Raw genomic sequence first — 27,825 nt, forward strand, 5'->3', positions numbered from 1 at the left:
AATTTATTATAGAACATATTGTTGTAAAATTTGATTTGTTTAGTTCTTATTTGGCTCTGAAATTTTTTTTTGTAATTGAGGTTTCTTATAAAAATAAAAGTGAGAAGAAAGATGCCATGGCAAGCCAATTATTACATCCGAGATGCTCACCCATTTTTAGATAGCTGCCACAATATATTAAAAATTACAAAATTGAGAGTCAATTTTAACAAAAATCTATAATCATACATCTGAAGGATGAATTTTATTTTTATTTGAAAATACTATGGCTATAACGTAATTTTTTTAAAATTAAATAAATAATAAAATAAAAATTAAAATAATGTAATAAAAATAATTTGATGTAATCAAATTATAACAATGAATATTAAGAGTATTAAGTCAACTATGACAAAAATCAATAATCATACATCTGACAGATGAATTTCATTTTTATTTGAAAATACTATGGCTATAACGTAATTTTTTTAAAATTAAATAAATAATAAAATAAAAATTAAAATAATGTAATAAAAATAATTTAATGTAATCAAATTATAACAATGAATATTAAGACTACTGAGTCAACTATAACAAAAATCAATAATCATACATATGAAGGATGAATTTCATTTTTATTTGAAAGTACTATGTCTGAAATGTAATTCTTTTTACTCAAGTATATTTAATAAAAATTATAAAAATGTAATAAAAATTATTCTATGTAAACAAATTATAACAATGAATATATCGGTATACAGGAGGGGGGAATGGGAAATAAGAATTTTCACTAATTCTAACTTGTTCACTAATTTGCCACAGAGCACAATAGATTTCCTTTTTTTTTTTTTTTTTTTTTTTTTTTTAAGNTTTTTTTTTTTTTTTTTTTCTTTACTTATTCTCACATATTTACATCTAGTAATGTAGGACAATTAAGGGGTCACTTTTGATCCATGAGTTGTAACTCATGCATTATTATACTACAGTAACAGAAAACAACCAGGGGTTTGTCTAGATTTTTCTGAGAGGTACCTATTTTGTGAAAATTTAGACATAATTTGTGAAAAATTAAAATTTATAGTAAAAAATCAACACAAAAAATGTAGTAAAAGTATGGATTTGTCATTTCTTACGGGATGCAAAAATAAAAATTTAAGAAAAAGTATTTTGTGAAATTTTCCTAAAGTTGAATTTGAGAAGGTACCGCTAAACGGTAGTAAATTTGGTCTGGACGGACACCTGACAACAGATTATATTATGAATTATATTTTAATGAAGAAAAACCAAGAAAAATGTATACTTAAAAAAAGAAGAAATAAATTACTTAACTATAACTTATTCGTTAAATTGAATTTTGGACTGTTTAAATACTAGGAATGGTTTACTCATTTTTCATTATAGAATGTATTTGTTAAAGACTAGAATTTCAATTTCTCAAAAGAAATTTATTGACTGTATTGTTCTGTAATATCTGTCATTCATATAATTTTCTGGTGTTATGTTTGTTTATCTTTTATGTTAAAATATATCTAAATCAATATTGTTTTTACAAATTAAAAAATAAAAAAAGAATGATGAATGCTATAAATTTTATTATTTATGTAGTTTTGCATCACTTTTTTAAAAATTCGGCATGTCGTGAAGAAGAATTGGTTTTCCAGTGCATTTGTAGAAATTGTTAAAACATCAAAAAAAAAAAAAAAAAAAAAAAAAAAAATGAAAATTCTCTGAAATGTATGATATGAGGTTTTTAAATAAAAAGACTTTCATCCGTCTTTGAAATTTTTCTACGAAAAAAAAATATATGTAACGTTTCATAACAATACAATAAATGAAGTTCTTTAAAATAAAATCAAAATTGAGAAATGTTAAAATCATTGTATATAACACACTCAGTTTTAATATCTACATTTTTAAGTAATGTGTAGTTTAAAGTTGAGACCCTTAGGTATTATTATGGGATATATTGGAATGGGTACTATTTGCTATGTTTTACTTTAATATGAATTTTAACTCTCAATATCATTTTGAAACACAGTTTGTGATATCTTGATTTTGTATTTAAATTAAAAAATCTGATTTGTTTTATTGAAATCAGAATTTTTCATTGAAATTGGACGATTTAATTAATTTGTAATATGCATTAAGAACTTAAGCTTATAATCAGTTAAATTTAAATTTTTTAAATCTAATTATACAATATTTTTGTTTTTCAGTTCTTATTCAGTAACAGCATTAAAAATCATTTCCATAAATCATGGAAATGTGTGATTCAAAATTATTACTTATGGAAGAAAAATATGTATCGTTACTAACTGTAGGAAAACAGGTTAAACTGAACAAATCACAAAATTTATTTCACATGTTATTTTTTTTCAAACCTTTTAAGTAACAAAATAAATTGTATTGTCTTTTACCTTGCTTCAATTGCACTTTGACAAATATTTCTATATAGAATAACTTCATTAATTTATTAAAAAAATATAGGTAATCTGAATTTAACTTTAAACAGTTTTTTTATACCCAAGAAAAATGTGAATCAGAAAGATTTTTTCTACATTAAAATAATTGCAGGGTTCGTAGTAATCCTGATTTTTCCTGGTGAAAAATATTTTATCCTTCATTGTCCTGAGATTCCTAATTTCTGTATGTCTAAAGAACATGTTTCAATAAATATAAATGCGGATTTTAAAGCAATCGATTTAAAGAAGCAAATTTGTATTTTCAATGCCATTTTATTTTAAGAAATCATGTTGATAAAAATGCCAAAATTCGATAGTTCAAACTTGAAGACCATCCACATGTCCTTATCCACAGGTTTCATTTTCAAACTTATTTCGCAATTTCGTCATCTTGTGAAAAAGTAAACTTGTTACAATTTTAAGTTATCGAATTTTTATGATGAATTCTGGGGTCGAACGCGTATTTATTATTTTCAGCAAATGCAGTAATAAATCTCTTGGAATGGAATTCTGTACTTTCAAAATTATTGATTCATGTCTTTCATCTGATTTTAAAAAAGATCGATTCTAATCAGCAATACCGTTATCACATCGTAGAAATTTTGAACACTGAGTTTAAGAACCATCCACTAAAATACTTCTATACTTACATGCTAAGAGGCACAGAATGTTTACTATGTTTTAATTAGGAATTATTGAAACCCAACTTTGAAATTATTTGGTTTAGAAACTCTTGAACTTGATTACTAAATTAGATAAATCTTGGAATGAGGGAATATTAACTAATTTATTTAATATCTGTTCCTTTTTAAGGTGACAGTATTATAAATATTTTCTATATTTAATGTGCTCAAATTATTATGAATTGTTCAGTGTTCCAATTATAAAAATGTGAGAGAAAAAAAAACTTTATATTTTAAGCTAAGTAATTCTGAAGAAATTAATAATAAATATTTTAATAATTTTTTGTGATAAAATTTGACTTTATGTACTTAAAGTAGAGCAAATTATTATTTTTTTCCTCAGTTTCTCGTTTTTTTTTTTTTATTTTTTTTTAAAACATATTTTTTCTTTTTATTATAACCATTGTTGAACAGCAAACCCAATTTTTGGGTTTCCGACTACTAGTGTTCAACTGCGTATCCTGGGTAATTTTGAAGCCAATCCAGAAGACAAGGGAACTCCTTGTACTCCTTGTCCTCCAAGGTCAAGTACTGGGACAAACTTTGCTTTCATGGAGGACTTTTTGATGGAGCTAACCGCATTTGCGTTACATGGAAAGGAAGATCACGAGAACCTCCCACGATTAGCCAGACGGCAAGGGGACTCTAACTCATTATCCGTCTACCACTGAGGATATTTTACGTCAGCATTCTGGTTGGTGCAAGCCGGATGCGGAATTCGTATCTACCAACCATCGCTGGGATTCGAACCCGGATCCCTCATTGGAAGGTGAACGCTCTATCCTCTGAGCCATCGCGGCTCAAAAAATATATCTGTAGCCAGATGACGGCTACAGATATATTTTTTGACGACTACAAAACGGTATATCCGCTTTTACTTACCAGGTTTTGAACATGAGACCTACCGCATGTCAGGCGGATGTGATAACCACTACACCATAGGATGTGAACCACTACACAACCTCGTTTTTTTAATTTTTTTTATTTTTATATAGTCTTTGTTATGTCTTCAGCTAAATATAAAACAAAACAAAAAAATTTTTTTTTTTCTTTAGCGCGCTACAAAGCAAAGTTGGTAGGATTTTTATTACCATTTATCATCATGTTTTTGAAGGGAAAAAATTCGTATTCTATAACTACATTTTACTATTTATAAAAGAAACTGCATTAAAATATCCCTTTGTTCTTAGTTTGCATTCTGAAAAAAATAACAAATTCTTTCTTTTTTCAATTTAGTAAATTTAAATCAACGAAGCCTTCTTAAAAACTCCATGATCCAATGACTAGGGGGAGAAATAAAATAAACGCTTGATTTATTTATTTATTTATTTTTTTAATGTTTGTCTATGTCTCCAGAATTACATACGTCTATGTACTCTCCAAAATTACGTAATATCATAAATATCTTATGATGTACAGTAGATTTGAGCTCAGATATTCTATAATTTATTTTTTAATATTAAAAACATTTATTTGTTTGAAAATATTGCCTCGCAGAATAAGCCGTAGTAAGCAGTTGTATACTTTTTAACCCGAGGTAGAGCAGGTCAAAAGCTAAAGATTGTTTTACATTTATATTAAAAACTCCGTCCATTAAAAAAAAATATATGTCGCACTTTTAAAGTACTCGAAGATTCTGAACAAATTAAAACACATTGTATATTGTGAAATAATGCTAGAAATAACGGTACCGTAGAACCTCTTCTATCTGACTTTCCGCCTCACTAAATTAAAAATTACTTGATGAGATTGCTTATCTCTTTAATCGATTTTTTTAAAATAATTATTGTGATTCTCCCTAATTGTCATTAACGCTAATCGTGTGCGATTCTTATATTATGGCGTGTGACTCAAAGAACGCGTAGGAAAGTCAGGCAAAGCATGATGGGCATAGCCTCATAAAACTGTTTCGTTTTCACTGTAAACTTTGCCTCCTAAATCTTTATGGATGGTGTTTTCTACACTAGGGAACGCTGCAAGCTCCATACCGCCTATACTTCCGGGTTACTGTTTCCGGTGTATTTTCACAACGTGATCATTGTGTTTTGGGATTCTTGCAAACGTGGTATTTGATTACTTATAACTTGTGTTTACAATGCTAACAATAATTGTGTTTACAATGCTAAAGGTGCTAACACTAACGTAAGATGGCGCACAGCTTGCAACAAGAACAAACAGTAATAAACAAATGGAAAGAGGCCAAATCAGGACTGCCAAAAAAGCGAGTTATTCAAAATCTAGCAACCATGTCACTTTTTTTAACAATATATCTATAAATAACTCAAACAAATTTTCATTTCAAACTCACCAGAATTACTTAATAACATTAATATCTTATGAAATGCGGCAGATTTGAGCTCAGAAATTATCTAATTTACTTCTTTTATTGAAAACAAAATTATCCGTTTGAAAATAGCGCCTCGCAGAATAAGCTGTAGTAAACAGTTGCAAACTTTCTAACCGGAACTGCAGCAGGTATAGAGCTCGAGATTGTTATTGTTTACATTTATATTGAAAACACCATCCATAGCCGGAAAAATAGTTCAACCGGTTTTATTACATTATGAGTTTCTGTCTGAGGAAAAAGTGTTGATCCCTCATGCAGGTGGGGAAAACGATTTTTTTTTTCTTCCTGATAGTGAACGAAAGTGAGACAAATATAAACGTTTTGGCTTTAAGATTGGTTAGCTGTTAATTTTGCAACGTCCTAAAATGACAAAAATTACGCATTATCATTCCGATTTTTATGGATGGGTGATCGTGTAAAGCTAAGGGTGGTGGCGCTAGTGGTAAAATTGCTCTTTCGAGACTTCCGGGTTACTGCGTCCGATATATTTTTACGCCGCTGATTGAAAAAACGCGCCATCATATTATTGCATCATATCTTTTGCAGTATTTCACATGTACCGAGTTCTTTCTTTCAGCCTTTAAACTTCAGCATTATCATATTAATATTATAATCATTAGAATATTTTCTAATTAGGCTAACTTAAAAAGATATTTTTGGCGACATTTTATTCAAATGTAGCCAAATAAGGGATAAAATACGAAACATGGCAAACCTTAAGAATTATTCACAATGAGATATTAACTTTCCAAAATTTTTTTTGGCCTTACGACCTCTGAGAATCAATACATTTCTGAAAGCTCTTATGAATGGTACAATTATGTTTAGATTTGAACCCAAATTACAATAACAAAACTGCATAGAAAATTAGGCTTGTTCACACATCGCCTCGTAGTCATAACATAAGCGGAGGGATACACCGGAAATTTTCTAAATTTCTTCCGGTTTAAGGACGCTTGTTATTGTTTACATTAGTCTCTATATACTTTATACTATTATAAATCTCTTCAGTATTGTGATTCGCAATATATGAATCGCTCGCATTAAAACGCGCTATAATAAGATTTATTCTATAATTGAATGCGTGTCGTGATGTGAGATTCTTAAATCGCTTGAATATGAATCGCTATGTATACTTGAACACGTGATGTGCTATTCTTTAATTGCGTAAAAATAAATCATGTTGGGATGTGGGAATTGTTAGTACAAAATTATTATTATTATTTTTTAAAGAAAGATTTTATTTTAAAAGAAAACGACTTTATTTTTGGGTAAGATGTGTTCATCATTCAAATGCAAATTATTTTTGTTTTCGAATAATACTATTTTAAAATTAAAATCGTCTGCTGTCCTATTTTATACATCTTACATAAAAATGTTGTAGCTTTCACTAAAATACACAAAGAATTTTTTTTTTTTAAACTCATCGTAAGTCATTTCCTAATTAAAACCAGAATGAGACAGGAGAAGAAAAAAATGGCAGAATATTATTATGCTGTGTCGGGAATTCTCTAACGACGCCGTTTCTCCGACAGAAGACAATTAACATAAAAATACAATGAGAGAGGAAACTAACCGAAAACTTTCTCTTCTTATTCTTTTAAAAACCGTAAATACGCGAGCAAAAGTTTTTTTGCAATGACGTTAAAAAGACGCCGTAAAGATCTTCAGTCAGGCGTTTGAAAGGCCAATTATAACTAAGCATTTATTAACTTTTTCTCTTGAAATTGCTGCATCAGAATTTCAAAAAGGCATGTAACTATAAGGAAAATGCCATAGCACTATCATTTTTTAGCAAATCGTTAAGTAGGGAAATAGATTGGGTGCGAAAAGTGCCTAAAGCTGGAATTAGTCCTCTTTTTTTTTTATATTCTGAGCAATTTTTTGATGTTTTAATGCTTATTGTTCGAATTATTTAACGGCTTTTATTTCAAATGATGCAGCCTGGTACAAAAGAAAAAAGTAACGACCATGAAGTAATGATTCTGAAAATCTCCGAAGGATTTTGGCAATTATTTTAAAGTAGCCGTTTCGGATTTTTTGATGAGGGCAGTTCTTGAAGAAATTGTTGAATATTCGTTATTTTAAATGAGGCCTTTTACTTTTTCCTATTTGTTTTAACTTTGATTTTAATGCGTAAAAATTTGAAGTTATTGCCTGATATTTCTGTGTCTTTTGTACGGATTTAGGGGCTTTTGGGATATCTTAGATGAAATTATAGTTGGGGTTTTTAATTTTATTTCTTCGCAGTTTTTGAGTTTGGGGAAATGTTGGTTTTGTAACATCGGAATTTATTGCTTCACAATTTTTATGTTTGTTTTTACGTTCGTTTTGTGGATTGTAACAGTGGTAAATACTTGGAATTAAATGGTATTGAATCAAAAGTTATCGGTTTCGTAATGGCAGATTTTAGAATGTTTGGCGAATGCAATAATGCTTATGTGGTTAAATTACTAATTTGTGGCCCTGAAGCTGATTCGAAACTCTTTTGAGAATAAAAATGATTTCTAAAAAATTAGATTTTTATGTTTGAAAAATCCAAATAAAGTGACCATTTAAATACCACATATATTTTTTAAACTCAAATACTTATTTTTAATGAAAGCTACTCATTAAGCTGAATTAGTATCTCAATAGACGGTTTTCTTGAGGTGTTGATGGCAAATTTTTTTTATCCTCTTTCCTAAGGAATTGATTGAAAAAAGACAACGGTCCCCAAACACTGTTCCGTGGAACCCTAGGGTTCCGTGGGAAAGAAAAAGAGGTTCCGTGAGTTATTAGTTTTTATAACAAGTGATGAGTTTTAAAACCTCTGATCATATTTAAATGCAACCTATAATTTGTAATTTAACTGGCGCTTATAAAATATTGCATTATTTCCTATCGCACTTTTCGCATGAAAATAAAATGATTCTTTAATAAAGAAATGTGTTTCCCTAATAACAATTTTCAACCACAGTTTTCAGCTCTAAGTAAACCATATTTTATTCATTAATATGTTAACACAAAAAACATATTCATAACTAGACTAGATATAGAACAAGGACTGCAAATTTAACTGTCGGAAATAAGATCCAATTTAAGATTATTACTGTTAAAACTTTTGCTATCAGCTGGTGCTATCAGGCACCGTAGGCAAATGGTTAAAACGATGAAAAATCTTATTCCTCGAATTAAATATTTTAAAAATAGTTTTTTTATAGGTTATAACCTTCACAACTACTACTTACGTTTTTAATAGGGCTAAAGAGAATAGAAGGGCTAGTTCACTCCGCTCTTAGAGCTGAAACTACAATTTCCCTCCTCATGAAGTCACTGTGTCCACAGATCTCTGAGATCGCAAGCAAAGATATTATGATAACTTTGCATCTTTCTCTTTGTAAAAATAAGTTAGACTTTTTCTGGTTATTAGATTTCAAACTTTACGTAATTAACACATTATTTCCGTTCATAAACATAGTTCAAAAAAACTTTCTTGGCCATTATATTAAAAAAAATACCATTTTAAACTTATAAAAATGTTTTACTAGTTGGCGAAAATGACACTATAAATACTTTATTTTAAAAAGTTCAGTTTTAACTTTAATTATTAAGAAAAATGAAAGCATATATCGACACTTTTTTTTATCTACATATTCTTTTATAACAATAAGTTGAGTTAAATTTAGAATCCCTGATTTTAAAATATGCCGTTAATAGCAATTTGTTCATACTTAATCATTAGGAAACATCAACCTTAAACGCTAATTGCTGAAACAAAATAATAATTTAGGTTCATAATGACATTAGAAATTTTACAATTGTTTATAGATATTTAAATTTACGATGATATAATTTATAGATATTTAAATTTACGAGAATATAATTTTTTAAAAAAATCATAAATATTTAGAATGCCTACATTAAAAATATGTTATGAAATTAGGAGAATTCCAACTATATACTATATATTTTATTTATACTTTTTATTTACATTTTAATTTTCTTTGACTTTTTCCATTTTTTAAATTTTTTCACCTGCCTTTCTTTTTGAAGTAACGAGGCGGTTTCTATTTAGATAATGAATTTTTATAAAAGTTCTTAACGACAGAATAAACGTATTGCTGTTTTATATTAACTGTGTCATTTCGAAATCCATTCTTTACATAGTTGTTCATTTACTTTAGGGAACACTCGGAAAATTATATTTTTTCCTTTTGTTTTTCTATCAAAATTTTTTCAAGTTACAATCGCGCAAACTGGCATTTCGATAATAGTTTTAAATTCACTGCAAAAACTGAGGACAGTCATTATTGAAAATAACAAATGTCTTAGAATATCTCGCAAAAAGAAATGCTCCAATATTAGTTAGAGCTAGTAAGGCCGAACGCTGCGCTCTTGAAGTATAAGTGCAAGCTTTGAGCCAAAGTGACGTCACTAGAGAAAATCGGAGGATTGGCGCGGCGAGAGCTACTTCAAAGTAGTGAACCAGCAAAGTAGCTTCTATTCTCTTTAGCCCTGCGTTTTTAAGAAATTTTTTATCTCCATTTGTAAATTTTCCTGCCAAATCAAGTTAATGAGTTAATACAAGCTTCTAAAGATTTAATATTTTATAACGATTAAAGATTTAGTGTAAAATATATTAACCTTAAAAAAATTCGCTAATCAGTTTCTTATTCGCATACCAAAAAAATCGAGAGCAGTGAAAATATTCTGTATTATTTTTATTTGCACTGGAATTTATCATGTTTATTTTCACCAGTCAGTTGCATTTTGTGTGGTATCAAATTTTATAGGCAGTTACTACACCACTTATTTATTGTATTGTTTAATTAATTTATGATTTGATCAAATTAGGAATTTCATTCGACAAAATAGAAATTTTCCTCCTCCCAAAAATACAAGTTCGTGGTGCCCCTACTGGTAAAAACTAATTTGAATGATGCTGAACATTTATATTACGAACTTATGCCAAACTAAAGATGTTTACTATAAATCTAAAAGCAGATAAATGCTGTATCTATTATTAGATTTTCAAAAAATAAATATTATGTTTGTTTAAACTGATGAAAACTGATTTGGATGATGTAAAACATTTGTTTTTACGTATGTTATGCAAAACTAAAAATGTTTACAGACACATGCTGTCTATTTTTAGATTTTTAAAAATTAAATTTTAATATTGATTAAATTAGTGAAAACCAATTTGGATGACACTAAACATTTCGTTTAATGTAAGGTATGCAAAAATAAAGATGTTTATCATAAAAACAGTCAACTGCTGTCTGTTTCTAGATTTTAAAAAATTATTATTTATTTTTTTAGTGTTCAAACGGATGAAAACCAATTTCGGCTGGTAATGAACATTTCGTATAATGTAAACTATGCAAAATATAAGATATTTATCATGAATATAAAGCAGACAAATAATGTTGTATTAAAAAATAAATATTTTCTTATTGTTTAAATTGGTAAAAACCATTTTGGATGATGCTGAACGTATCGTTAAAACTGAAGATATTTATTATAAATATAAAAATATCCTTTTTTTATTTTTAAAAATTATATTTTAAAAATCACACAGCGGAAAAGATTTTTGAAAAAATAATAATTCCTATGCGAAGTTCTGTAACGAAAACGGCTTTGAGAAAACGGTTTCTGTAGACGGAACTCCGATTTTCGATTTTAACTACCACCGTTCATTATGCCGAACAGCATTATTGGAATAAAGAACTAAAATTTAGTTTCGTCTTAGAAATTCTTTGATAACAAAAGTCGTTATCCTGAAATCGTTAAAGTTCTGTTACACCACCTTTACTACTAGCCATTTGGAAATTTTGCGATTGGTTCTGTATGAAGCATTTGGTTCTTGTTCTTCTCTTTGAAGTGTTCTCCTTCAGAACTTTGACATTTCCGCCAAAGATATAAAAGAATTTTATGTTGAAACTCATAATACGTGAGAATAAAGTGGAAAACTTTAAAATTTGAGAGTTGTGATAAGATGTATGAGGAAGGCAATAAAGATAATTATGATAACATGATATATACCTCTGTTTATACCCTAGAAATATTTTTTTTTGTGTTTGATTAATTGAATTTGAGAAAGTATTTTTTTAAAAAAAATTTCTGTAGCATTGTTATTATGCAATTGAAGAAAATGGAACATTGGAAAAATATTTTTGTTGATGCAGGTGTGAAAACTACTGGGTTAGAAAGAAATAGTTATGTGTCCTAATAGTTACACTCTCTTTACACTGACATTAATTTAGAGTTTATATATTTAGTTTTTAATATTATAAAGAAATACTATTGCAATAGTCACATCTTAATATATGACTTGTTGTATAACTAATTCCTGTGCAAATTCCCATTACGAAACTGCTTTTGCAACTGCAGTAGATAGTGCTCAGATTTTCGAATTTAAATACCGTCGCTCATTATGTTAAATATAGTTTTTGGAATAGGAGACACCTACTTAGTTTCGTCTTTGAAATTCCTTGATAACGGAAGTCGTAAAGCTGAAATTGTTAAAACGATCTTTCACACCACCTACTAGACGAATTTCCAATGGTCTACTATAGCCATTTAGAAATGCTGAGATTGGTGCTGGACGAAGCTTTTAGTCGAAACTTTTCTTCGGAACTTAGATATTCTCGTGAAAAACATGAATGAATTTCATGTCGGAACTCATGATACGTGAGAATAAATTGGAAAATTTTGGGATAAATTGTGTGAATAAGATAATCAAGATAATTATAATAACTTGATATATCAATGAGTTATTAGCTTACTCTCCATGTAATTAGTAAAATTAAAACGTCGAAACAAAATTTTTATTGATAAGTTTAAAAGAATTATACAGGGTAAAAAAAGAATTGAAGCATCAAAAGATAAGTTTTGAATGAAACAAAGAATGGGATAAATTGTATGAATAAGATAATCAAGATATTTATAATAACTTGATATATCAATGAGTTATTATCTTACTCTCCATGTAATTAGTAAAATTAAAGCGTCGAAACAAAATTTTTATTGATAAGTTTAAAAGAATTATACAGGGTAAAAAAAGATAAATTTTGAATGAAACAAAGAATGGGATAAATTGTATGAATAAGATAATCAAGATAATTATAATAACTTGATATATCAATGAGTTATTAGCTTACTCTCCATGTAATTAGTAAAATTAAAACGTCGAAACAAAATTTTTATTGATAAGTTTAAAAGAGTTATACAGGGTAAAAAAAGAATTGAAGCATCAAAAGATAAATTTTGAATGAAACAAAGAAACTGATGCATGTTATGTCAATACTAGGCGTATAATGTCGATTCATGAAAGAGCTCTTGAAAATGGAGAGTCAAGTGGCTTCTTTATTTTTGAAGTTTCAAATGGAAATATAGATCTTGTGATGGATCGATTGTAACACCTTTTTAAGACTAAACATTTAAAGAAAAAGGATTTTGGTCGTTTAATGAATTTTGAGGATTTATTCCCGTAATAAATGTTGGTCTTGTGATACATCATTTGAACAGAGTTAAAAACTTAAATATTTTTTTCTTTCTGTCCAATGATTTTTTAGGAAGTAACGGTTTATCCCAATACAAATTTGAGTCTCGAGATACATTGTAGGAAATGTCTTATCGCGGGTAAACATTTAAAAGAAAAAGGAATTTGTTCGCCTAATAAATTTTAAGGAAGGGACGATTAATTCCGATTTTAAATGTGGTTCTTGTGGTATATTACTATAAAAAAGTTCACTAACCTTAAAATATATTTTTTTTAGGAAAGGGTTTCTGTTGTCCTATGATTTATAAATTGGTAATGATTTGATTTTATAACCGTAAACAGCCGAACCAATTTTGGGTTTACGACTACTAATGTTTAACTCCGTAGTCTTGTAATTGTGAACCCAATCCAAAAGACAAGGGAACTCCTGGATCAAGTATTGGGAGTAAAATTTGCCTCCGTTGAGAGATTTTTGAGGGAACTAACCCACATTTGCGTTACATGGAGAGGAAGACCACGAGAACCTCCCACGGTTTGTATGATGACAAAGGTACTCTAATCCATGATCCGTCTATCACTGAGGATATTTCACGTCAGCACTGTAGTCGCTGTAATCCGGATGCGGATTTGTATCGACCAGCCATCGCTGGGATTCGAACCCTGTTGACCTCATTGGAAGGCGAACGTTCTATCTCCTGAGCCATCGTGACTCATAATATTGCCTGATAGATATATTCGGGTCTATCTCTTAAATAATACCTTGTGTAGATTGTTACTGAGAACTTAAAGTCGTTCGCTGTTTTAGACATAATTTCAAAAAATATGAGACCCCGAGATATGAAAAAATCAGTGTTATAACAAATTATTATTGAATATAAAAGTTAAGGTATTAAGATATGTTTTGTGCTACGTTTAAATAAAGCTAGGCAACATAAATAAAGCACAAATATATGAATACTTAAGTTTCAGTTATGTAAACAACGTTCTTGTAATTACTTTTGTAATATTTTTTATTTAAAGCTGATTCTTTTGTCTGAACTTAAGTAAAATATAGATTAAGAGTGGTTTGCCAGGATGTAATTATATATTTTCCCCTTCAAGTTAACCTCTTCCTGAGATGAAGTTAATTTTTGTGTTCCACTGTTAGGATTTTACCTAATTAAGTGCAAGATTTGATTTTAAATAGGCGTTTCGTGTCGTCATAATTTTGGTAATAATCATTCCGAATCATCTATAATTCGTCTCTTACATATAAAAGACAAGCTTTCTTATGTTCCTTTTTTAAATTTATTTTCAAAACTAATGTGCAACATGCATTTATCTACTGAATTATCAATAATCTACAATTTCGCAAGCTGCTTTTTTCGGTTGTCGCACAAGAAATAAAAACCAGGCAATAATAAATGTAACTGTATAAACTTTTTTTGTATTTCCTTAAAAATATAACTTGAAATCATATTTCAAGACAAACATGAGATGTTTGGCTCAATATAATTTGCAAGTTAATATAATCTGATAGATTTAAAATCTAATACGTTTGATGATTGTATTGATTGAGAAAAAATTGTAAACAAAATCTAAATTCGAGCTAACTAAAACATTCTTGTGATTTATGTTTTATCTTCTATTGTTAAAGAGAACAAAGTTATGTCTCTTCCTTCCAGTGTTAAGTGGATATCACTTTTACCTCATTTCCTCAAAACCTCTGCAGGGGACACTCGTTAACACCCCCGCAGTTCCCTGTCCCTACTGCATCCAAATGGGGAGAAAATCTTCATTTCTCGACTGAGTCATGGGGTATTTCTTTACACCCTCCAAGGTAATCATTTTTATGATTGCAATAATCACGCCAATCATCCCTTCCCACATCATAATCCTTCTTCGATATCTTACTGTTTGATTGAAAGGGCGCAATTCGAATAATAATGCACTGTCTTTAATCACTTTTATGTCTAAGAAGGATAAGAAATGTTTTTTGAAATGATAGATAAGGTAACTTTTTTAGCCATCCATTTTTAATATAACTTAAACTTTTTTTGTGAAAAAAAAATAATTATAATTTTATTGTCGGATAGTTTTTTTTTTTTTTTTTTTTTTTTTTTTTTTTTTTTTTTACAGTGAAAAAAATTGATCATCAAAATGTTCCTTAGTATTGCGTGTAAGTTTCAGAAATTCCAACTAGATGGCAGCACACTACAAACAAGCATCGATTTGCCCTGAAATTTGCCTTGAAATTTTTCATCTCGAAAACACTTTAGAACAAACGCGGTTAAACACTCTTCTGAACTATCCGAAAAATGTGGCTTATTATTATATTGTCCAAAATCTTTAAATCGGAAATGAATGGGAAAAAATAAGAATCCAATATAGTATTTACAAAAATAATTTGTCATTTGAAAAAGTGCTGTCATAAAGTCATTCGAAATTCGCTTACTTTATGTTTAAGAAGGATAAGAAAGAGTGGTTGAGATGATAGATAAGGTAATTTTTTTAGCCATGCATTTTTAATATAACTTGTACTTCTTTTGTGATAAAAAAATAGACTATCACTTTGATGTCCAGTTTTTTCTTCTCTTTTTTTACGGTGAAAAAAAAATCAAATAGATCATCGAACTGTTCTTTTGTATTGAGTATAGATATTTACAAATTTCCGATATTCCAACTAGGTGGCAGCACATTTCAAACAAACATCGATTGCCATGAAATCCTAAACTTTTAATCTCGAAACCACTTTAGAACAAACGCGGTTAAACACTCTTTAAACTATCTGGCTTATATAGCATATATATTGAATAAAACCTTTTAATCGAAAAGAAATTAAATAAAATTATTCTGTAAAATAAAAAGCCAAGATCGTATTTACAAAAATAATTTGTCGTTTGAAAAAATGCTGTCATAAATAAACATTCGAAATTCGCTTATTAAAATACAAAAACAAATATTTAAAATTCATTAAGTAAACAGTGCATTTTTCTATCATTTCTTCCTTTTATGTCTAGAAGGTTAATTTTTAATGGATTTCATAAAGCTCACTATAGATAAATTTTATTTTTAAGTTGGTTTTTCCTAAAGTAAATTACGATCTTTTAAAAAAATCCCTTTTCTTACTTAGTTAACTTTTAAATACTTTATCATTCAACATCATTAAATATTAAAATTTAATATTTTCCTGAATTGAAACAATTACTTTCCTCAAAAACTAATCATTTTAGTATCTTCCGTTAAAGCATTTTCTTTCATCATCAAATAAATTTTTTAATTCTATTAATTTTAGTTGGTTTTTTTCTCCTTTAAAGAATGTCTTTTTTTATCTTCTTTTCCTAAAGTTTAATTAATGGTTATTTTTTTTATAAGTCAAGATTATTTAATAATTAAATTTATTTAATATGTATAGTTTTTATAAAAAGTATGTATTTTAGGTACGTTTTTATATGGTGTATGATTCGATTAATCTTTTTTATTTTATTTTAGGATCTTCCTGGAGCTAGACGAATATTTCATGATTTTGTTCAAATGAAACCTGTATCTGAATCAGTTCTTCCAAACATAATTAAAAGTAAACAACTTTAATTTATAATTTAATTGTCTAACATTGTGTAAATGTGCAAATAATCTGAATTCTTTATTTAAACGAGATATTTTCTTTATTGAACTAATACCCCTTTTTTGTTTAATGTTTATTTTCATTTCTATGCCATGATACTGACAAACCAAATGAAATTAAATTTAAAAAAAAAAGACAATTTTTTAATTTAATGTTTCATACTTTAATATTAAATACATTTAAGAATATTGTCATAAAAATACTCACTGAAATTTATATAAATAAAAAAAATACACCTCGTTTTGGATTGATTGCAATATAAAGGGTGTTTATAAATGGTCGCCTTTAATATATATTTTTAGATTATGTGCGGAAAATTTCTATACATTATCGTGAAAAAAGAGGAGAAAATAAAAACATTATCGCAATCCAATGAACCCATCACGGAGGCAGGCGCAACTGAAATTATCATGATCCGTTTGATTGCCGATGGAAATAGAGAAGAGTTTAAAAGTGATTATCAAAAACAATTCCAATCAAACTGGTTTCGATGTTACTTTATGTCCCATCTTCATGACTACTGATTCAAATGATTTCGATTTCGTTTTTTCCTCGCTTAATGATTGAGTATCCTTCATTGTGCTTACCTTTTTTACTCATTTGTGACAAATGTTCTAAAAATGCATGTAAAGTGCGGTTATTACAGAACACTCGTTGCAGGGAATAATCTCCGTGAGTAAGTTCTCAGAACAAACGTTTTAGTTTTTTTTTGTGTGCATATTTTTGACAAATATTCTAAAAATACATTTCAAGTGCGGTCATTACGGAACACTCGTTGTAAGATATAACCTCTATGAATAAATTCTCAAAACAAATGTTTTAGTTTTTTTACTCATTTTTGACAAATACTCTAAAAATACATATCAAGTGCTGTCATTATGGAACACTCGTTGTAAGAAATTACCTCTATGAATAAATTCTCAAAACAAATGTTTTAGTTTTTTTGCTAATTTTTGACAAATGTTCTAAAAATACATATCAAGTGCAGTCATTATGGAACACTCGTTATAAGAAATTACCTCTATGAATAAATTCTCAAGACAAATGTTTTAGTTTTTTTACTCATTTTTGTCAAATGTTTTAAAAATACATATCAAGTGGGGTCATTATGGAACACTCGTTATAAGAAATAACCTCTATGAATAAATTCTCAAAACAAACGTTTTGGTTTTTTTACTTATTTTTGGCAAATGTTCTAAAAGTACATTCAAGTGCGGTCATTATGGAACACAGTTTGTAAGAAATCTTCAATTATACTTTCTGACAGTTGATACAGTTAAATCTTCAATAAAAAATTTTTAGAAAACTGTAAATGCACATTCATTATATGGCATATGCAAATTTGTCGCTCACTCTCAGAAAACTCGGTTTATCGTCAAAAGATAATATTGGTATTTTGAACCATAATATCTTGCAAAATTGTTGCACCCTTTTAAGGTGTGAAATCGATGACGGTATCAATTAAATTTAAGAAAGACGACAATGTGGCTCAACTTGAGCGCCATGTTAAGGTTGCAGGAAATTTTTATTATGGTTAAAACATTGTATCAGTTATCAAGTTTTAGAAAAATGATATTATGGCTCACTGGAGCCCCATATTAAGGTAATATAACGTTCGTATTATGTTATGGTTTAAACGTAGTATCAGCTAATCAAGTTGAAAATTTATGATATGGCTCAACTTGAACACCGAGTACCATATTAAGGTTACAGCAAATGGGTATCATGTTTTGGTTCAAACACACTATCGGTTAATGAAGTTTAAGAACTGCGATAATATAACTCAACATTAGCATGATATTAAGGTAACAAATTTGAACGATGTAGTGGTTCAACATGCTCCGATCCGGAGAAAAAACTTCTGGTAAAATTACCGTTCTATATGGTAGTGACATTTCTGGATAAAAGGGAAAAAAAACAAACATAATTTTGGTGAATAAGACCAAAATGTATGGTATTCAAACATATGATTTGATAATTTTTCAGTTCATGTGGTAACGTTTACCGGAAATTCTGGTTTTCAAAATTATAGTTCTTATTATCATGCAGTTAGTAAAAAGTAAAAAAAAAAAAAAAAAATTTAAATTTATACGTATGAATAGTTTTTAGGCCATGTTCTGAGGTAATGTTAATAATGATGAATTTACCAAATTTTACAGCATTCATCAAATTTTTTCACATATTATCAGAGCATGTTTTATGGTTAATTTTGCCAAAATCATTCCCAAAGCTCTTTGATAGAAATTACTGTTTTTTGGTATTCCCATAGAGCCAGAAACGTGGCAAATGTTACAATATTCTTTGGTAGTCTTGACCATACCTTTCATCTCTGTAAAGTTATTACCAATTTATAAATTTTGAAAAAATTGATACACTGCTAGCATATATAAATCTTTTTTTAAATGTAGTTTCAGGTAAGCATTTTGAAAACAGTGATGCAATGTTTCAGAAGAATCATCTTCGCTACTTGATGTCTAGCACTGCCGAACAACCTGACAATAGTAGTCGATCATCTGCATTTAGCATTTGGCTGACTATACTGATTGCTGCTCTTGCCGCTGCAATTATGTCATGATCTTCCCTTATTGCAGACTTTTATTCCAATTTATATCAGCTTCCATTTTTTAATGATCGTTAAAGAAAGAAAAATATTTTTACCTAATTTAATGAACTTAAGCTTAAAGATGACTCATTTTACTAATTTTCTGACTTTTTTAATTTTGGTCAAAAGATCATTTAAATTTTTATTAAGTATTCTTTGACTATTAAACAATCCCGAGAAACTAAAGCAGTAAGATATTACTTGATTATTTCACTTGCTTCAAAATTATATAAATTGGAAATAACAGTCAACATGTTACAAGTGGTCAAAAATAGGCCCCATTTTAAGAGTTGCTTGACGGAAATGAGAAGAAACGATGCTAATGTGTTTTCTTTTCCACGTCTGGCAAGTCTTGAAAATGGCCGCCTATTTTTGCGCGCTTGAAACATGTCGACTGTTATTTCAACTCTGTATATTTTCGAAGCGAATGTAGTTTTTTAGTCAAGTAATATTCTTTGATTAGTTTTGAGTTTTTTTTTCAATAACTACATTTTTCTAACTACTCTTGCCTTATACAATGGTCTAAAGCAGTGTTTCCCAAAGTGTGGTACGCGTACCCCCAGGGGTACAGGAACAGTTCAGCGGGGGTACGCTCTCCTATGAAAAGTAGCTTGCGACATATGAAAATTTCAAAAACTTTTATTTAAAAACAAAACTACCCATGAAAATTTACGATTACGTATTTTTCTATTAGCTATTTTTTGGCAGAGTTAACAGTTAATAATTAGTGTTGTTAACAGCCAGGAGTGATTTTTAAATTTTGTGCATTTTTTATAGTAAAAAATACATAAATTTTTTTATTAGGGGTACACTGTGTTACGAAAAATTAAGAAAGGGTACAAAAAATTCATAAGTTTGGGAAACACTGGTCTAAAGCATGCATTTAAAATAATAAAGGCTTCCTTTAAATTATAAATTTTAGAATGATGTAATTGGTTCTCTTACTTTTTAACTCAACTCTATGTAAGCATTTACTTTTCCAGGAAGTTTATGAACGTATTTTCTCTTTTCATTATTTTGAATTAAATTTTTTTACTCAATTTTAGTTTTCCGAATTTTTATCAGCTTCCAATTCTTCTTATAGAATTAATATTTATTAGCTTCTAAGCCTAGATAAATTTTAATGTGTTTTTAAATTTAACTAGGTTTTGTAGCTAATAAATATAAACAATCGAAAACTTTTTATTAAACCGTATCATTGATTTTTTTTTTTTAGCTTGTTATAGTCAATGTAAAGCAATAATTTTTACACTTTAAACTGATCTGTTTTAAAATTTTAGTATGCCGATTTCAGACTTGCTTAGCTGAAATTTTTGAAAAAAAAAATATTAATAGAAAAAGTCTTTATAAAAAAAAGATTATTAGGTATTTTTTTTCCCTTTTTTTTTGAAACGGAAATGAAAAAAAAAAAAAAAAAAAGGGAATCGTTGAACTTCTAAATCTTTATAAGTGTAGTTATTTAAATTTTTGTCTCTTACATGCTTACTTTGCTAGTCAAGGAAATATTTTATTGACTGACGAACTTGATAGAAAAGATTTTTTTTTTCAAATGAATGTAAACTGTTCAGTATTAACTATTGTATTTTGTTCTCAGCTTTTAATATATTAAATTGTTTTCTGTCTCAAAATAAATACATTAGTTGAACAAATCAAAACCCTAGTGTACTTTATAACTTTGTTTTGCGTGTATCAAAAATTAACATTTTTTGAATGTACATTTTACTCGTTTCTAAAACTATTTATTATTTTTTAAATTACATTTCCAGTTTTAACAATATAATGTGTGGTTTAATGTGTGACGTTTTATGTGACTTATTAATTTTATTATATTTAGTTTGACAACTGCCTTTAATTTAAAAACTTTTTAATTGTGATTATCGTTATATATTATAAAATAGGCATTAAAGAGTTAAATTGTCTTATGTCTTAAACAAATAAAATAGTTGAACAAATCAAAACGTAAATCTGTACTTTTGCTGTGTGCTTAACAAATTTAAATTTTTTATAAACAATATTAATTTATTTCCTATTTAAAATTATATAAATTTTTTTGTGTTACTTTTCCAGTATTAACAATATAATGTGTGACGTTTTTTGTGACTTATTAATTTTATTGTGTTTAGTTTGACAGCTGCCTTTAACTTTATAGTTTTTTAATAATGATTATCGTTATTTAATATAAAATAGGCATTAAAGAGTTAAATTGTCTTATGTCTCAAACAAATAAAATAGTTGAACAAATCAAAACGTAAATGTGTACTTTTTATGTTTGCTTAACAAATTTACTTTTTTGTAAACAATATTTATTTATTTCACTTGTATTTCAAATTATATACATTTTCTTGTGCTACCTTTCCAGTATTAACTATTATAACTTAGGTGACATGTTGTTTTTGTGCCTTATTTATTTAAATCTCCTACAACTGCCTTTTAGTTATAACATGTTATTATGGTTCATGTTATATTACATTTGTTAATAACGTTTGCTGTGTGTTAAAAAAAATAAAATATATCTATTCACTTTTTTTGCCATGCCCTTTTTTGTTAAGATGATGAAAGAAAATAATGAAAGAAATTCAATACATTTAATAAGCATAAACATCAACCAATAAATATAAACGTTTTATTATAATTTTTACGTATCATAACGCCGCATGCACATGCTCACAATGTGGCTTCTAACGTATATGTCTCATAACGTGGTCATGTATAGAGAGACCATGTGTTTCAAACTTTAAAATAAACCTTTTTTAAATTGGTTTTTGGAAGATCATGAAAAATGGCATCGGTGCGGGTCATGTGATTAAGACATAAATTCCTAAAATTTGACATCTTGAACATATGGAATTATCACGTTAATAAAATAAAGTGTTCGAAACATAAATACAAATTTTCAATAATAATTGGAGAAAAGTGCATTTAGCAATATTACAAGAAATAAATACAACTATCTTAGACATTTTCTGAACATTGTTAGGTGACCAATTCTAGAGCAATAGTTCAAGGTAATTCTTATCTCTAATCGAGGCATTAATTCCTAGAATTTTACGTCTTAAACGTATGGAATTGTCGCATTTATTCTAAATAATAAAATAAAGTGTTCGAAACCCAAATACAAAATTTGAATTATATTTGGAGAAAAGGGCATCTCGCGATATTAAAGGAAATAAATACAACCATCTTAGACATTTTCTGAACATTGTTTCTTAGGTAACCAATTTTACAGCAACAGTTTAATACAAGGCAATTCTTATCTCTAATCGAGGCATTAATTCCTAGAATTTTACGTCCTAAACGTATGGAATTGTCGCATTTATTCTAAATAATAAAATAAAGTGTTCGAAACCTAAATACAAAATTTGAATTATATTTGGAGAAAAGGGCATCTCGCGATATTAAAAGAAATAGATACAGCCATCTTAGACATTTTCTGAACATTGTTTTTTAGGCAACCAATTCTAGAGCAACAGTTTAATACAAGGTAACTCTTATCTCTGATCGAGGCATAAATTCCTAAAATTTGATGTCTTGAACACCATTCCAAATTTTTAAAAAAATGGAAAAAACTTGCATTTTAGGAAAGGTCTGGACTCTATGGATCTTCTCTTGGCAACGTTAACTGCTGCTAACTTTTTTTTAACGAATGCTATTTTTCTTCTTCTTTCTTTTTGAATTCAGCAGAGGGGATAAAAGGGTTAAAACTCCAGTCGTATGTACCTCGCAGTAAAATTAGAGATAAAACTAACAGTATTCTTATATTTTCACATAGCCATTTATTTCATCAAAACTCGATCAAACCCAGTGAATATTCTCGCTGCAGTCGACATTCCATTATATCCACGTCATTTTCGTTCGGAATATATCGATATTTTGTATCGGCTCTTTTCTCCTTTCGACTACCATTTACAGCAAAGGCTGTTCGGTCATTTTTTTCCCCTGTCCGCGAATTGAGAATTTTGTATAGGATCTGAACGAAACCGTGAATCGTGAAATTTTAGCGATTGAATGAGGAAGTTCTTTTTTATTGTATGGCTATTCTCTGTTTTTCTCTTCATACTTTTTGCCATTTATTTCAGTTGAGAGGAAATAAGTTATCGATTTGAGCAACAGAATATCGAATGATTGGTTTCAATTCAAGATTGTCCAATCTTCTTTGCTTTTAAGAACGGTTTCACTTTCTTTTTAGCTCAATCCTATGGAGATTTATTGGAAATATCCGATTTGCGTCCTTATATGCATTTTCAAACATATTTGAGATAGTTGGAATGTTTGGTTAAATGGTTATTTTAAAAAAAGATAAATCATTCTCTTGAAAAGAATTGTATCAGTATTTTGACTCATTTACATTTTGCTTAAATCTACTTTTTAAATGGTTAAATCTAATCTCAAATGATGTTTTGTTAAAAAGAAATGAAACGATTGCTTTTAATATTTTAAGGTAAGATATTGATTTAATCTCCTACTGTTTTACTCATTCTGTTTATTTTTTAATTTTTTTTTTTTTAATATAAACCGCTGAAACAAAATAAAGTGTTTTTCTTCCATAGCATGCATTTCATAGATCTTGCACGAACTCTTTCGGACCCAATATGTCCCCATCACAAATTTTTGTGACAAATCTTCACTGATTCCTGTCAGATTTATAAGTGAATGTATAAATGTTACGGTGAAACATCGAAATCTGGAGAATGTTGACATTTACCGGTGAATGTCAACATTCACGTAGTCGCTTGGTGTATGTCCGAAGTATTTGCTAAATACCCTTATTTCTGACTCTCACCGGTGAATGTCAAAATATTTGTTATATCCAATTTTATATTTATTCGTTAATATTATTATATTTATATTTATTCGATATTTTAATACTTACTGACGATAGATTAGAAGAAACATCAGTATTTGGAAATCGGGCAAATATATACCGGGCAATGGCACTTGACCTTAAAAAAACTTCAGTGAAGGGTATACCGGGCAAATGTATACCGGGCAGTGGCACTAAACCTTAAAAAACATCAGTGTAGGGTTAAAATATCGAATAAATGCAATTATATCCACGAATAAATTCATATCAAATCGAATGTAATAAATATTTTGGACATTCACCAAAGCATATCTGATTGTCGACATACACCGGTGAGGGTCCGTGTGATGCCACAATTGGCATTACATATTTATTTTCTATCCTTTTAAAATATCTTTCATTACTTAAGCTTTTTTTTATTAATAGAAGAATTATATTTAAAATAAATCAAAAACTTAATCTTTTTAAACGAACATAAAATATTTATTTCTTCTCTTCTAGATCAATGTAACGGATACTTTTTTTATTTCAATAATAATGCAGACTTATAAATTCACTGTCGCCTCTAATCGAAAACAAAAATCTATTTATAACTTTTTAGTCTAAATTTCCAACTGCTTAATGTTTCGGTTGCATGGTTGCAATAATTCTCATAAATTTGTTGGCGACTCGTGATCGCCAAGGTATTCTTTTAAACCCATGTTGATATGCTAGTTGGCTTTGTTTTGGCTATGATATATAATGATAAAATCGCCAAATTATGGATCTCCTACCCATACTTTCTACGTCCGTTGGGAATAATTATATTCACTTGGAATTCAAAATTTGTGGTGACTAGGAGTCCCCTTTGGGGGGTTCCTGTCCCAGTCATCCTAACGGTTCAAAAAGATATGCAATCGTAACAAAAACTTCTTAATGTGGGAGTTATATTTCCTTGATCCCTTCAAAGGATTTATTTTTGATAATTGGTAATTATCATGATGATTTGTATTGATGGCCATTCTATACAGTCTTCAAGAAATATTGCTTAATAAATAGGATTTTCATATTCACGATTCATGTTAATTTCCTGGATTCATGTTAATTTCCTGTTTCATCCATTTACTTTTATTAATGGCCTAAATGAACATTCATGTATAACACTATACGATAATTGGCGGCTACTGACGGAGACACAAAGCTTCCGTCACAGTCCGAATGTACAAGAATGTAATGAAATATTCGATCTTTCACCGACGTATTTGGTGTTTGCCGACATTCACCGGTGAAAGTCAACAACCACCGATTTCGGTCTTTCGCCGTGACATAAACAAATTATAGTAAAAATCATTTGTAAAGATGATTCAATAAATACACATCTCAACTAAAGAAATATCGTTTAAGTGTGTCATGTGTTTGTTTTGATGATTGGTTTTATATTGTAAATTGTGTTCATGAAAAGTTACTTCGAGAACTAATCGAACCCGAGAAAAAAAAATTTGCCATGACAAATTGCGTCTAGGACTTTCTACGGATAACGACAAAATATACAGCGTCAGTCTGTCTATTCAATTAACTGTAAAATTAACGGTTAGAAACATTTCTTTACCTTTACGGGTTTGCAACCATTTACAACTAGTATTGTTTAAAAACCATTAAAATGAAATTTAACTGGACATTGGAGTTAGGAGTTTGATTAGATAATATAGATTTTAGAGTTAGATTGTGGTTGAATTGTATTTTATCAAGTAAACCATGGAATGTAGCTTAATTTGTTTATCAAGTGATGCCATCTATCGTGAGAAATGGGAAATACTTCACCTTTTTGTGGTAAATAGCTCTTAGGTGTAATCATCTATGCGCAAATACGAGTTTCTTATTTCAATAGTCCAAGGTTACTAATTGAGGAGTGCAGGACACTGTAAATCCGTCACGCGTTGAAGGAATGGAGGAAATATTGTGGTGACAATTCTGGGATTCGAAACCCCATTCAGCTGGTTATGAGATTTACAGATGATCTATCTCTGTTAAAGTATGTACCCAGCTGCAAAGAGGAAAATAGTTTCTTAAGTTGTTCATCACACATTAAAATAAGATTAATCACAAGCGATGATGGAAAATAAAAATATAAATTCGCAATTTTTGCTATTTGTATCCTTAGCCGATTTGGCGCTGATATAATTCTAGTTGTTTAACCGTAATAGGTGAAAACAGTCAATAAACGATTTTCTCACAGTTAATAGTTTGAATACCATATTTTATGGTTACTTGACTGTTTTCGTGGAATACGGTAAAATTGAAATTTTGATACTGTAATTTTGAAAAAAGTAAAGGTGGTACGAACGGGATAAAAGTAATAAGATTAGTTAATTAATTCGAAAATTATTAACTATTAAACTAGGTTAAGCTTGTAGGGAAAGAAAATACCATGTTTAGGTAAGCTGTGTCCCGCTAAAGCTCAACTACAGAGTTAAAATTCAGGGTGGTAAAAGAGGCATTTTTATTTGCAAACTTAATTCAAATTTTTTTTTGAAAGTTACAATTTGCTCGAAAATAATGAAAAATTTAAAATGCTAAGAACCATTTCCTAATTGAATGGTTATAAGTTTCGTCAACGAGCAAAAATATGTCTTTATTTCTTTTCATTGAGTAACACATTCTGTGTTCTTTAGGTTGAATATTATTTAGGTTCAGATGATTATTTTTCAAATTCATTTAATAGTAAATTTCGTTAAAATTAACCTGATAACAAAGTATTCTGATATAAAAATACAATAATTGTATATTTTGAAAACAAAATATTCTGAGTTTTCGCGGAAAATATTCATCTTTAAGGGAAAAGAAAACAATGATGAATAAGAAGCAATTACAATGGTTGGGGAGCGGAGCCTCCTAGTAATTAGAAAAGATACTATCTCCCCTCTATTATTATTTGAGGAAAAATTGTAAGTTTCTATTAAATCTACTACCTTATGTTTCACGTTAATGCTTAAAAGAATGTAACATAACTTACACTCTAGTTAAATTTACACTGTAAGTTTCTAACATTGCACTTTGTAAAATTATGTAGAGAAATAAAGCTTAATACAGGTTAGATAAAGTGGGAAAAGATAGCAGAGGAGAAGGCTGACAGCGAAGCTAAATTTTAAATGTTTCTACATTGTAAATTGCTGAGTTTTAGTCACAGAAATATTGATGTATACCAACATTTATTTTAACAAACTTAATATTTACTGAAATACAAAACGAAAAGTCAATAAATGAAATTGCAATGAACATAGCAACAAGGTAGAAGAGAAAAAAAGAGACTGCAAATAAATTTACTTAGATTCCATTGAAAAAAAGAAAGGTATATATAAAACTAAAGAAGTATAATTTGATCTTACCATAGAAATAGTAAATGAATATTAAAAAAAGAAAATTAAAATAATTTTGCTAGTTTTAGAAAAGAAAGTAAATAGAATATTCTTACCTTGTTAAAACGTTATTTTCTTAGAATGCAGAAAATCTGACAATTTTGAAATGGCTGCCTAATCTACAAATAGAACATCCATTTGACAACTAAACAGAAATAATTTGATACAGTAATTCTGCCGTGCAATTGAAAAAACAACGAAAATGATTCATGACAGATTTTAAAAAAAGTGGTTTAGCAACTCTTTTTTTATTACTACACTGTTAGAATTTTCATTCTAAAATTTTGGTAAAAAAAACAGCAGCAGTCTGTCCATCCAATTAACCGTAAAATTTACGGTAAAGAACATTTTTTACCTTTACGGTTTTGAAACCGTTACTAACTAGTATGGTTAAAAAAACATGAATATAAAATTATACGGACAACTAAATTATGTATTTTCCAACCATTTACAACTAGCATGGTTT

At 28.7% G+C, this 27,825-nt stretch overlaps 1 protein-coding gene across 4 annotated transcripts in view; it reads left to right on the forward strand.

The window, feature by feature from the left end:
• LOC107453563 (uncharacterized) overlaps positions 1-21,688 on the forward strand; it is a 413,713-nt gene extending 392,025 nt beyond the window's left edge. For all 4 annotated transcript variants that reach the window (XM_071186817.1, XM_016070431.3, XM_016070433.3 and 1 more), the window contains exons 4-5: positions 16,429-16,513; positions 18,970-21,688. In XM_071186817.1, coding sequence (XP_071042918.1) covers positions 16,429-16,513; positions 18,970-19,136 — 252 coding nt within the window. In that variant the 3' untranslated portion in view covers positions 19,137-21,688. The remainder of the gene's footprint in view (positions 1-16,428; positions 16,514-18,969) is intronic.
• The last annotated feature ends 6,137 nt before the right edge of the window (positions 21,689-27,825 follow it).

The sequence above is a fragment of the Parasteatoda tepidariorum genome, chromosome 10 (assembly GCF_043381705.1).
Source record: "Parasteatoda tepidariorum isolate YZ-2023 chromosome 10, CAS_Ptep_4.0, whole genome shotgun sequence".
Lineage (NCBI taxonomy): Eukaryota > Metazoa > Arthropoda > Arachnida > Araneae > Theridiidae > Parasteatoda > Parasteatoda tepidariorum.